The 13691-nt window shown below is 31.1% G+C and overlaps 1 protein-coding gene across 2 annotated transcripts in view; it reads right to left on the bottom strand.

Annotated features, from left to right (window-relative positions):
* Positions 1-4759: 4759 nt before the first annotated feature.
* The window catches only part of LOC129798121 (protein phosphatase 1B), a 46952-nt gene continuing 38020 nt past the window's right edge, over positions 4760-13691 (bottom strand). For both annotated transcript variants that reach the window (XM_055841108.1, XM_055841106.1), the window contains 2 exons: positions 8346-8448; positions 4760-5481 (listed from right to left, as the gene is read on the bottom strand). In XM_055841108.1, coding sequence (XP_055697083.1) covers positions 5403-5481; positions 8346-8448 — 182 coding nt within the window. In that variant the 3' untranslated portion in view covers positions 4760-5402. The remainder of the gene's footprint in view (positions 5482-8345; positions 8449-13691) is intronic.

Genomic DNA, 13691 nt, shown 5'->3' with positions numbered 1-13691 from the left:
AAGCAGCGAAGCAAAGTTAAGCAGAGATAAATATAAAGATTATTTGTATAATAATTGAATGGACATTCTTCGAAAGATGTCTGTAAAAAATTTTAAAACTCTATTTTCAATAAATTGAACGATAAAAAGAATATTCTTCTTTCATTTCAAAGTAATATTTTATAGCCGAAAATTTAATTTCTAAGGTTTCCGGCTATAACTGCTATTAATGAACTTCGACAGCTCTTACTATTCTTTAAGTCCCTTCTCTAAATTATTATATTCTTTACATTTTTTAATAATGGAATCTAGTGAAAAAGATATGTTTTGAATCTGCCTTTCCACTTATTAAAACCACTTCTGAAATATTATTGATGAATATTTATTTCACTCCAGAAACACTAATATTTTCAAAATTATTATATTATTATTAATCGGTTTTAAATTTGCTTTCAAAAAAATTTTTTGATCACTATAGTAGATTTTACAAGTTTTTTCGTATATTACTTGCTCAAAAACACCCCAAATAAAATTTTCGGAATTTTCCGGAAGCAAAAAGCTATCTCGAGAGAGATAGCTTTTTGCCATTTTAGAAAATTGAATATTTCACCCTCCAACGGAAAATTTCCATTTGAAATTCAAAATATTTCAAGACATTCGGGCAGTTTCGTGCACTTTTGCAGAGGGCGCTTGTATAGCAAATTTACCAAAAAAAAGTATCAGTAATTCTTTCTGTATTTCTGACTCAAAATACCACATTTTGGATTCACATTAAACTAAGAAGTGATTAAAGTGCAAAATATCCTCCTGTAAAGTACAGTGCCCGCTCTCTAATCCGGATCGCCGTAATGCGGACGAGTTATCGACGGTTACATTTAAAATAATTTTGAGGTTATGTATGTATGTCTGTTCATCAATGAAAATGAATTATCCCGTGATGTTTTTGTTTTATAAATGAAGTATAATAGCATAGAATTCTCTAATTATGTCTTTATAAGCTTCTTTAAAACTGTTCTTCTAATTATAGAAAAAAAATTTGTATTATATTTTCGAGACGTGGAACAAATTAAAAAAAATCCATCCGGATAACGAAGCGGACATCTGTCATATTGTTTCTCAATCATCCGGATTACAAAGCGGGCACTGTATTTAATTAATATACCTAATAAAATCTACGATTTCGGCATTTATTGAATTCCATAACCTCATTCTAACTTAACCATAACTACAAATCTCTTGGCGGGAAGGTTATTTTAAAAGGTTTGCACAGAATTCTTCGAAATTTCTTTGTCATGCCACTTACATGAACAAGCGACATTTTTGCACAAAAATTTAATAGTTAAAATTAACCTCAAATCAAAAATTCTTCTATAAAACAGGCTGAGATTTCATAAATCAAAATACACTTCTTGAATTTTTAGATTATATTTAACATAACCTTAAACATTTTGAATTTAATTTTGATTCGATTACAGTAGGTTTTCTCAAATTCGAGCATTTCGAATCAAAATGTCACCCGAAAAGAGAGAAATTCCCAGCGAGCACACTTAGCTGAAAAAAAACAGCGTTTTCAGCATATTTTTGCTGAATCGACTAACAAAAATTTGCTGACTGATCAGCAGTTGTCGAATAAAAAGTGCTAACCAAATATATGGAAATGGCACTGAATCGCCAGTTTTGTTTCAATGTTAGAAGAATTCAGCTGAAAATACATATATTTTTAGCTGAATTGCAATCGGTTAGCATTTGGTGCTCGCTGGGTTCCTAAACTGTTTGAAATGCAACGTTTTTTTTTTGTTCATTGCACACTCGCATTAATAATTTACATAGTCATATCTATTGTAAATTTAATGAAAATTCTTGAATAATGCACAATCACTTCATATAACCAAGAAAACGATGACTTGAGCATACAGTAGACTCCTCAAATTCGGGCATTTCGAACCAAAATGCTACCCGAATAAGAGAGAAATTCGGGCAACGAACTTTTTCAAATGCAACGATTTTTTATTCACCTACGTACATATATTGAGTTTACAAACTCGAATATACAGTAGACTCTCTCAAATTCGGTCATTTGGGACCGAAATGTCACCCGAATTAGAAATTTGGGCGTCACATTGTTTACCTGCAGACTCATATTAAGTTATACTCATATTAATTGTAAATTTCATGAAAGCCCCTTTATAATGCAAAATCCCATCACAACTGAGACAAATCATGGCAAATTTGCTTCATTCGATATAATCACAATCGAACTTCAAAAATGTCAACAAACTCTTTTCAAATTTAACTGCTGCCCGAATTAAAAAGTAGCCCGACCTTAAAAGAGCCGAACTAGCGAGAGTCTACTGTATTTACCATGTACAACATGTACACATGTTGAACTTGGAATATGTTTTAGAGAATTTCAAATATTTTACTGTGGAAACTATTTAAGGTTAGGTGAAACATGTATCGACATTGAAGAATGGATCGTCAATTCAAAAGTGATTTTTTGAAAATTATTTGATACCTTTTACTAATTATCTTTCGCAAAATGTATTGCATTAGTTAAGTAATGGAACACATTGCACAGAATAATTGGTAATTTTTAGTGGAACGATCTTACCTTCAATGTCAAAGCATTTATAACTTATTTTAAATAATTTCGATCAGTTAAACATTCGTATTTGTCTACAAAATACTATGTTAATCCGTATTCTATTTGGAAACATGATTTGAATGACTGAAATTCTGTTAGAGAAAAGCAATATTCCTTATAGACCTTCACCATCTAGTTTTTGCAATGAATGAATTAAAAGGTTTAAGGTTATGTTAAACCTAACCTCAAAAATTCAATAGATATTTTATTTTGTGGAATCTCTTAATCTGCGGTGTAAAAGAATTTTTGATACACGAACAGAAAAACTGATTGATTGCCGTTTAGCAACTTAAGAAATCCTGACGCTTTGAAGAGGTTTGTAATGTCATTTTTTAAGTTCTGAAATCTCTTTGTCAAGGTTATGCTGTATATAACCTGAAATTCTCAGAATAATCTCTATGCCAGATAAGAGAATTAGGTCCTAAAGCAGTAGAAATAGAAATCAATCGTATTTAAAGAAATATAGTGTATTCGTCTCTTTCCATTTTTGGTGCCCATAACCTTATGAGTTATATTATTTGAGGTTATGTGAAATGATTTTGATGTGCTAAACCTTTTCTGAAGTAAAAGTCAAATAAAACGTTTTTTAACCTTTCAAATATATCTGCAAATACCGCAAATACTATTTCAGAAGAGAAATATAATTTGACTACTTAAAATAAATTCTTCTAGGTTATGTCGTCAAATACAACCTGTAATTTTCACCATAACCTTGCTTTTCTTGTAGAGAAAAATCGTTCCAACTTATATATTGTAAAGTTATATTGTAAAATTATTTGATTTTCCTTAAGCGGTAAGTGTCTTAACCTTTCAGTAGAGTTTTCTAACCATCAAAACTCCTAAATTCTTACTAAAATGTGTATTTTCACTAGGGGGAAGTGGATTACCTCTGAAATAGGGATTTGTTTTTAAATAGAACAGAGCCTTATCATGGTATAATATAGCTTCAAAATTAGTTTGTAGAGCTAAATTTTATTATGGTAAAGTCCATGTCCAATCAAATTTTCTAAGTTATGTTTTATGGCCAAATTAAATATCAATGCAAAAAGTATGAAATACATAAGAAAGTGCACCTGTCATTTTGATTAGCTTCTAAGGTAGAAAATTAGAAGAATTTTTTATGGTCTGATGACATTTTTTAGGGTTTGATTGATATAAGTTTGCATTGTAACATAACCTCTTATTTATGTTTATGGTATTTCTTTATGATGCTTTCGTATCGCTTTTCTAATTCACGGAAAATTGCCTTGACTCTTTAAATTGGAAAATTCTGTGTTTTGTTGATATTAAAAATCACATTTCTAGGTTATGGAACTAGGCAAATGGTGTTGACTTTATAGGTTATGTAAGTCGCCAGAAAAACATGAAAGACTTAAGTTGTCTTTAATGTGCTCTGATTAATAATAAAAATTGCATCAGAGACAGAGAGGAATTTCGAATTTCATCCTACACAACTTTGATTTTTTGAAGGTTACAACGAACATAACCTCACATTCCAAAATATCCCCTTGTTCAATATGAAAATGATGCCCATTTGAATTATAGAATAAGAAAAAAACAGATAATACAATTAAACCTATTGGGTAGCAAATCGATCTAACTTGGCTTACAAAAAAAAAGTAAAACTACTTTTAAGGTAAGAAAAGAAATTTTTCACAAAGATCTCCCCTCGTTAACTTTTCCCATTTACAAAAATTAAGGTAAATAATTCTAAGATATCGTGTGACACATATTCATAATGAGAACAAAATTAAAGACAAATTTCACTATTTTTTTGTTTCAAAAGCATTTAGCCCTATTTGAGAGTTTTTACACATAAAATTTATGAGAAATAAAATAAATATGGTCACACACAGCCTCTTTCTGTGTACAATGTTTCGCATGTTTTTTTTTTTTCATTAAAAAGACGTCTTCCTTAACTTGATTTGAAGTATAGAGGTTTTATTTAAAATATGAGGTAAAAAAAATTAACAATTATACTTGCCAAAGTACGAAAAGATATCTAAATAGAAATTACACTTCAGTAGATTTTCTTTAAGAGATAATTATGTGTGTATATATAAAAAATGAGTGGCCCCAAAAAGATTTTCTTCGGAGAAATACAAAAACTAAGGTAACATATTAAAAAAAAAGAAAATTACGTGAACCACAATTTAATTCTTTTGTTTAATACTAATATACTAAAAAAGAAAGTTTTTTTTCTACTTTTCTAATGTACAATTCTGTCCACTTTACCTTAAATCCCTCCTCAATAATTTTTCCTTAATTATTTGAGGGATATTTACTTTAGCAAAAGGAAGTCAATTGCGTTGGTTTTTTTTGGTTTTGTGATACTCCAATAAAAATTATGTCTTTGCATTTCATAATTTATCCATCTCCTAATAAAATTGTTTTAAAGATCCTCTTCTTTCTGTCTTCTACAATAGAAAATTTCCATCCTCACTCTATAAATCATATTCATTTCTTTTTATTATTCTTACAAAGTACTCTTTCATTAATCATCCTTATTCAATATTTCACCAATCTAAAAAAGAGTGTAGATAGTAAATCATCCCAGTCAAATTTCCTTTACAAATTTTGTCCAATAAACCTTTCTCGGCTCCATTATTTTTACTTTTATTTGCCCGATATACTACAATTTTTTTTTTCCATCTCTCTTTTTATTTGTTTGTCTTCCTTGTGTGCTAATCTCTTGTGTTTCTGTTCTTTTGTGTATCATTTTTTTTTCATTATGATGCATTTACCAAAAAATTAATCTTTTTAACCCCTCAAGATCCATTTACATACATCCCACTTCGCAAGTAACTTCTGCCAAATGTGGATAATGCTGCTTGAAGATTTTTGCTATGAATCTACATCTACATTAATAAAAAAGGTAACTTTACAATTATGCTCAGAAGATCACTTAACCCTTGGATGTTTAAAAAAAAAATTACAAACTCAAAAACGAGAACTTAGTTCGTTGCGACTAAGAGTTGCTCACCTGAAGTATACTGGTAAGTGTAAATTCTAATTAAGCACGCTATTCAGCCTATAAAGAGCACCGTGCGGCATCCCCGAGATCGGATATGCGTAAAAACTGAACTTCAACATTAATAAAAAATTCTTTACAGGTTCAATACACGGGGAAAAGTTTGTTTTTCAGTTTATAGGTTAACAATTGATTGAAACTGGTTTAGACTCGTCATAAAATTCAAGACCTTTCAGACGAGCTCAAAATGACTTCATTCGATTAAGAAATATTCTCTATAACCAGGGGATTATTTAGCCTTTCACCTTGAAGAGCCGTTATTGAGAATGATTCAAGGATTATGAACGAAATGTCCGTATAGGAAACTCCTAAAACATATCCAAACATTAAAAAATCATTTAAACCGTTTTCGAGGTATTTCAAAAAATATTGTTGCGTGGATGGTTCGAAGAGACTCCACCTTTGAAAATCACGTAGGGGAAAGTGCACGACCTTCGGACGACTCAAGCTTCAGACAATTCAATTTTTTTCTCTATGTTCCTTATGGATTTCACCCATTGCACTTTTATGAAAATTTGAGGCATTGGGCTAGCTATCATAATATAATATTATAACGGGCCAGATTAATTTATAACACATTGAAAAAAATTATTTGTGCGAAGCATAAATCGTCCGAAGGTAGTGCACTTTTCCCTATGTAGAACACCCTGACAAATGGACCAGCAATGAACAAGGCTCAGGGATCCTCACGTGAAGCTATTGCAAAGTTACAGAATCTATTTTGCAATCACTTTAGTGAAGTGTTCACCAATTTTGACAGGTGACCGCTTCACAGAGTTACAGAATTCCCCCCCAGGAGTGCCTTCCCCGTGATGTGGATGCTTCTTCCAGGATCCCGGAGTTTTTGGGCAGAGGTGATGCATTTTTATTACGTTATATCAAAGTGAAAATGTCTTTTTCTAAACATTCTTGCACCGGGCAGGACTCGAACTCACAACTGTGAGAGTTGAGCCAGAGATAACATCCGCCCAAGAACCAACGGTCTTGCCTATTGCGCCACTGAGACTCCTCTGAAAAGCTATGCAAGCTATTGACAGGAGACCTCAATCACGGGGCAGTTCTAGGACAAGGTGACTGAATCAAATTCAGGATCTTGCCTTGGAACGCCTTGGGTCGATCCCGAACATTTTCTTTAAGTGGCAGAGGATTGACAGGCGTGGGTTATTAACCTTGGGGATAACCGGTTGAAAATAATGATGAAAATTTTCTTTTAATTTAAAATTGATAAAAAAAAGCCACTCAAAAATTTCTTAGAAGAGAAATTCTCTTTGTTGGACAACTAAAAAACCAAATTTTACTGGACTGCTTTCAGACTTGATCTGTTGACTTTGTCTATCACCTGTTATGAACAGCTCGACCGGCCTACCTATCTTATAGAGTTGATAGAATGCGGGCCGTCCGATATCTCTTCATTCATGACAGTTCCTTCTGAGATCGGTAGGTCACACTTAACGTTGCCCGGCCGTTACCACATCTAGAGCCCAAACGATTAGAGATAGAGACTTGAAAATGTTAAAATAACATTCCGGAAATGCTTATTTTACCCTGCAGTATTGATCCGAAAACGGTGTAAATATTATGGTTTTTAGGCAAGGGGTAACTCATTCCCATTTTTTCTGACAAGGGTTTCTGGTTTCTCGGGTTTCGCGATGCAATTTTTGGGTTTCTTGGGTTTCGCGATGCAATTCTTGGGTTTCGCGATGCAATTTTTGGGTTTCTAGGGTTTCGCGATGCAGAAATTGGGTTTCTCGGGTTTCGCGATGCAATTCTTGGGTTTCGCGAAGCGTTTCTCGGACAGTTTCTCGATATGAGTTACCCCTTGTTTTTTTTGTGTATTAGGGGTTAAAGTTACCCTTTTCCATGTTAATTCTACCCTTACAAATGTGTAAAATTAACATTAAAAAATGTTGATATATTTTTACACCTAAAAAGTGTTAAAATTGTAAGGAAAAAATGTTAATCACACCCCCATTTTTTCTCAGTGAAAATACCATTGAATCATTCCTAATAACGGGTTTTCAAGGTCAAAGGTTTAAAAAGCTTTCGAGGGCGTATTTTTCAACCGAATTGTATCATGTTTAGGCTCGTTGGAAAGGTTTTGGAATGCCTAACAAGACTGAATCGATTTCAATCGGTTATAAATCGGTAATAAATCCGATCGGTTATAAACCGATAATAAATTTTTATCCAAAATGCAATTTTATCACTCTGAAGTTGTATTTTGAGTGAGTTATAAATCGGTTTACAATGAATGTGAACCGATAATGAACCAATGAGTAATTTTTCTTCGGGAATTAATTATTATTAATTATTACTTTTAAATCTGTTTTGAGAGATCTTTTGATAAACGGTAAATGAAGCGAAAGTACTTTGAAGGTTATAAGTCAGGAGTTCGATCAATTCGCAAAGTCTGGGACGCTTTACCTTTAGCTTTAGAGGCTTTAGAGGACGCTTTAGCTTTAGAGGCTCAACAGTAACAGATATCGACTTCCTGTGACCCCCCCTATAATTTTACCATAATACAAAAGTCCAGCTATAACAAAGGCAAGTAAAATAAATTTATATAGAAAGGTCACAGACGTCAATTCTCCGTGTGACGAGTCTCTGAGTATTTGTAAATAATCTTGAACATCCAAGGATTAAAAATAAATTTCTACAAAACTTTACAAAAAGAAGAAAAATCTCACTTACTTGGAAACTAATCCACCACCTGGCGGTAAACCAGGAATATGTTCATCATAGAGACGTTGTAGTAAGTTTTCGTAGTCCAAACCGGGTGTAGAATCTATAATTTCTGTGAAAATAAAATAAAATACTCTGTAAGTCACTCTGTTAAATACAATTTTTCTCTAGAAAAAAATCTATAATATTTAAGAATGAATTGAGAAAAATATTTAAATCACATTTTTAGTCGATAAACATACCTTATGCTCAGTCATTAGTAAAAAAAACATTTCTTTTTTTTGGATATGAAAAAACATAAGAAAAAAAAGATGAAAATAGGCAAAAAAGGAAAGAAAAATCATTGTAAATTGCAAAAAGCTTGTGTTGTTTCTTTCAATCATCCATATTTATTTAAAATCTTCTGATTACTTTTTCATAAGTTTGGAAAATATTGTTTTTTCATCAATGGCTGTTTTATTTGTTTTTAACTTGAATACTTAAATTGGACTCTTTGGTTTGAAAATCATTTCCCAAAAATTATTACTTTTATAATTAAATTTTTTATCATTCCAGGTACATAATTTAATAAATATATTCTACATGATTTCTGAATTTATGTCATTTATATTTTTCTTAATTGCTAATGATTTCCTTAATCCTCCTTATACATCACTAATAAATTATTAGTATTATTTATCGTCTTTTTTTATAAATAGATTTTTCCAGTACAATACTGATGTAAATATAGAGTTCTGCTCTTTCTTTTCTGTTTATTTTCATTTTAAATAAATAATTTTATAACAGTCTACAAATATTATCTAGCGATATAGTATAGCAATATTTGCAGTTTTTTTTATTAAAATAAATAAAAAAGTGACTGGAAAATTGTAATGGCTGAGCATAAAATAAGCTTATATAAAGTTTCTGTGTAAATAATCATAAATATACCAATTCCTGTGATAAATATAATGTTTTCTCACATATGCATTACTGTTGAAACACAATTATAACTGGTATTGCAAAATATTTATGTAGGCCTGTTATTTCTTTCGAAATTTAATTTTTTTTTAAATCCACAAAGAATGTATAATGTACATTTATCTGTAATACCTCAAAGATTTATCTTACATTGTCAGTTTTATTTTAAAAATAGGATTTTTTATTATTTATCTATTTTTTCTGTTTTGTATTGAAATTGCAGAACAGGAAATATGTGACTCGAAAAATAACCGCAATCACCTAAAACTATTTAAAATGGTCGCGTAAATACTACAATCTTAGCTCCTTTATTTACATAATAATGTCAAAATTTTGATTAACTAATTTAAGGAACGTACTACGATATATTTTCTTTTAAATCTTAAAAGAAGGGATATCTACTTTTGAATGACCTAAGGTTAATTTATAAATATAATTAGGCAAATCTGGTTGCTGTATATTCAATTTGGGATTGGTCTGTTTATAACAAAAAGAATACTCATGATATAACCAATTATCTGATACAACGCACCATTTCTCCTTAAAGGCCTCTACACATTGGGAGTAATTCTTGTCAAAAATTGCTTTTTCTTCAAGGAAATCGACTGCACTCTGTTGTAGTGGAAACGTCAAAATTCTGTCAAAAATGCAATTTTTGGCGAAAATTACTCTCAATGTGTAAACTTCTTAATCCGAGACACCCTTACATTTTTTTAAACAAAAAGGTAAAATCATTTTCTTAGCATTCAAACAATATCCAGCCAAAATTTTACCTGCTTAGGAGATTGTATTTAATCCAACTTTTTAAGAATTGGCTTGCATCATCACAAACGGAAAATAAATAGACCGTTCTAGATTCCTACGTGTTTTTTAGGAAGCAAAAAGCAAAAAAATTTATGTAAATATTTGTTTTTTTTTTGTTTTTCAAACATCGAAACTTATTAAGGCTCTCAATACATAGATTCCGACAAATTTTTATCGTTAACGCGTTTTCATATATAGACTTTTAATAGCCTATGCATACTGTGAGAAATTTTCATCAAATTGGAGCATTTTGAAGTAAATTTCTTGTAAACATGTACATAAATCGCGTATTTCTTTTTGATAGCAATTTCTCATAATTCCATAACAACTAAACATTCTGATATGAGAGTGTTTTTTCGTTCAAATTGAAGCTCTACCAATTTGAACTGAAAATTATACACGGAAGATCGCAAATTTAAAGAGAGAAAAAACATTAAAAGCTAAAAAAGGACCCTTGATAAATTAAATATTCACAGAAAAGTATAAAATATGAAAAATTATAAATCGCTTAGTAAATTGTAAAGGACTATAAATTTTGAAAAATTTTGGTAAAAAATTGAGTTTCCATTTTGAATGGAATTTCTGAAAAGCCATTGCCAAAAATTTGCCAGGGATTTTCTTTAAAGTGCTTTTTCGTCAAAATAGAGCATTTTGACAAGATTTATGTCCAAATGTGCAAGTATTGTACTTCAAAATAGTCCATGTTTTGACGAACATTTCTCACAATGTATAGATTCCATCATCTTAAAGGCCTCTACACATTGGCAGCAATTTTCATCAAATATTGAATTTTTGACAGAATTTTGACGTTTCCATCTACAATAGTGCTGTCAACTTTCTTCAAAAAAGCAATTTTTGACATAAATTGCTACCAATGTGTAAAGGCCTTAAGACCAAACGATAATGGCTTCTACGCACTAGAGAGATTTATGTTCATATTTTACAGCAAGAGCGTAGTGAAGTGAGGGCAAGGAAAAATCAAAAACAGGTAAAACCAAAAATAATTCAAGAACATTAAGTTTAGCTTAATTAAGAATATATTCACCCAAAGGTTCTTAATGTTCTTGAAATGCCATTTGATAAATCTAAAGGGCCTTCTAAAAATCCCTAATAATTGATTTTGGATAAAAAATCGAATTTTATGGTGATTTGTTTGAAAAGCGTTGCAGAAAACCTAATTTTAATATTTTTTTAAGTACGCTTTTGGGAGAACTTTGTACAGAATGTCGTCTTAGAAGAACTTTTAGAGAGAAGCTTTCGAGCTTTCCACAATTGGCCTTAAAATAATCAAAATAGTTATTTTTGAATTTTTAGAAAAACCTACAGGCAGCTACACAATTTAGAACAGTTTCGCCAAAAATTGCTTTTTGGCAGAATTTTGATATTTTTAAAAGGAAATTTTGTAAATCAATAAATCTAAATTGAATTTGTTGTGATGTTCAAAAGAAGAAGAAGAGTAAGGCAGAGTGATATAGGCATATGCATTACGATTAAGAAAGGGATATGAAGATTTTGATGTCATGAAATTTTCGTAATATGAAATGCTATGCCAGAGGCATTAAAAATAGGTAGATTAATCATTTTTCACTTATTAGAGATCTAGCAATAAGTCGACTATCCCCTAGATTTTATGATTGTTTTTTTCAATGTTGATGTCGATTTGTAGAAGATTCAAGGTAGATTTTCCTAAAATAAACCATTCCTCTGTCCAAGGGTGTACCCAGGATTTTAGTATAAGTCGGAGGCCAAATTTAAAATCATGTAAGCTGGTATTTGAATAGAATATTTTTGAAGGATTATCCTAAAAAAAAAAACAATATTTTCAACGTAAAGAACAAGAGTTTTCTAAAAAGAGAGCATGAAAAAGTAAATAATTTTAATTCAATCTAACTTAATTATTGATATATCTCAAATTTCAGTGTGTTACAGCTGGGCCTAAGAGTTTTCGATCAGTATCAAACTTAAGGTATCCCGACCCCCCTGACCCGAGCTAGAAGGGGTTAAAAAATCCTTTTTCGAATGGAAATGTCTCCGGTTGTAATTATCGGAATTCGAAAAATTTTAGTGTTTTGGAAACCTCTTGTAGAGTACTATAACTCTCATGACACCCCAATTTCATCCAATTTAATCGAAGGTCCGATTAATTGAAAAATAGATTTTCGAAAATTTAATTTTGAATATTTCGAAAACTAGACGATGCTTTTTCTTTAAATTTTAGTATGTTGTAGCTAAGGTCCAGACCTTTCCAACGGTGGGTCGCACTCCTGCCTCGATGTTCCGTGACCCGAGCTATAACCAAAAATGTCTTGACCTGACTGCATTTTTGTGCTTATGATACAATTTCGATGAAATTTGAGTATATATTGTATCTGAGATCGAGATCTTTCTAACGATGGGTTCCATCCGTTTCTACACCAACCCGCTGAATCCGGGACCTTACTATATCTATATGGACCGGACTCTATCTCTAATGTTTAACCGATTTCAATGAACTGTTTTTACTTTTGTTGGTGTTCCCTATTCAGACTATTTAAAATATAAAACGTTTGCTCGACGCGATACTTTACCCCCAAAATTCAATTCACAATAGAATTTACACACATTCCTAGTTGCAAGCACTCCGAGTTGCAAGCATTTCGAGGTCGCCTGTAAAGAATCTCAGCTACCATAATCTGGGCTTATCACTGGTTTTCAATTTACCTTCATATTTATAAAATTATAATTATCTAGACGATAATATTTTCACCTAAGATTCTCTAAAATATTTCCGAATGATGAACTTTTTTGGTGGAAATTGGTGGATATTCTAAGCTTGAAGCTGGTTAACCCTTTAAGGACGATTGGAACACCGGTGTCCCATAAAGAAAATATTTTTTCCTGACTACCTAAAGTTATTTTTTTCTTATGTCTGTACATAAATGTAAAGTAGAAGGTTGAAGGAATCTAGAATATTTTTTGCAAGCCTGTAGATATTTGCTATATAGTAAATATTTAAGCTAAAAAATGGCGAATTTTTAAATTCTCAAATTCATAATTGATTTTATTTATTTTTTATACTTTTAATCTTTTTAAGCAAAACCCTTTTGGAAATAAAAACTACAATTACTCATTCGTAATATTTTTCATTAAAGCGAAAAATATTATTCATTGGTATTATCAGAAAAATTGCCTAAATTTTTAGGCTTTTTTTGTCCCTATCGTTCATAGAGGCACAAAATACACCGATTCAGATTCTGTTGGACTTTCCAAGGACAGATCTAAGACTTATCATTGATTATGTTTCCCAGTTTATTTTTTATTGTTAATTTTCAGTCCGTAAAAAGTGTGTCGTCGTTAAAGGGTTAAAGACTTCAAGAAAGATAACATTTTTTCCACGAAGAAAATGCCGGGAAATTGCTCAAAAATTAATACTTTACCGATTCAATAAAAATTTGACGGTCATTGTATTTGAGTCCTTATTAAGTCGATGATGCAAGTATTTTAGAAATCTCGAAAAGTAATCTCTAAATTGTTTACGGAAAAATATCAACACCATATGACCCCCTAAGCAAGCTTATGCACTAAATTCCAACTCTAAAAACCAATTAAATG

Source organism: Phlebotomus papatasi, chromosome 1 (genome assembly GCF_024763615.1).
Source record: "Phlebotomus papatasi isolate M1 chromosome 1, Ppap_2.1, whole genome shotgun sequence".
NCBI classification, from domain to species: domain Eukaryota; kingdom Metazoa; phylum Arthropoda; class Insecta; order Diptera; family Psychodidae; genus Phlebotomus; species Phlebotomus papatasi.
The sequence above is the reverse complement of the archived record's forward strand: the minus strand, read 5'-3'. Positions and strand labels throughout refer to the sequence as shown.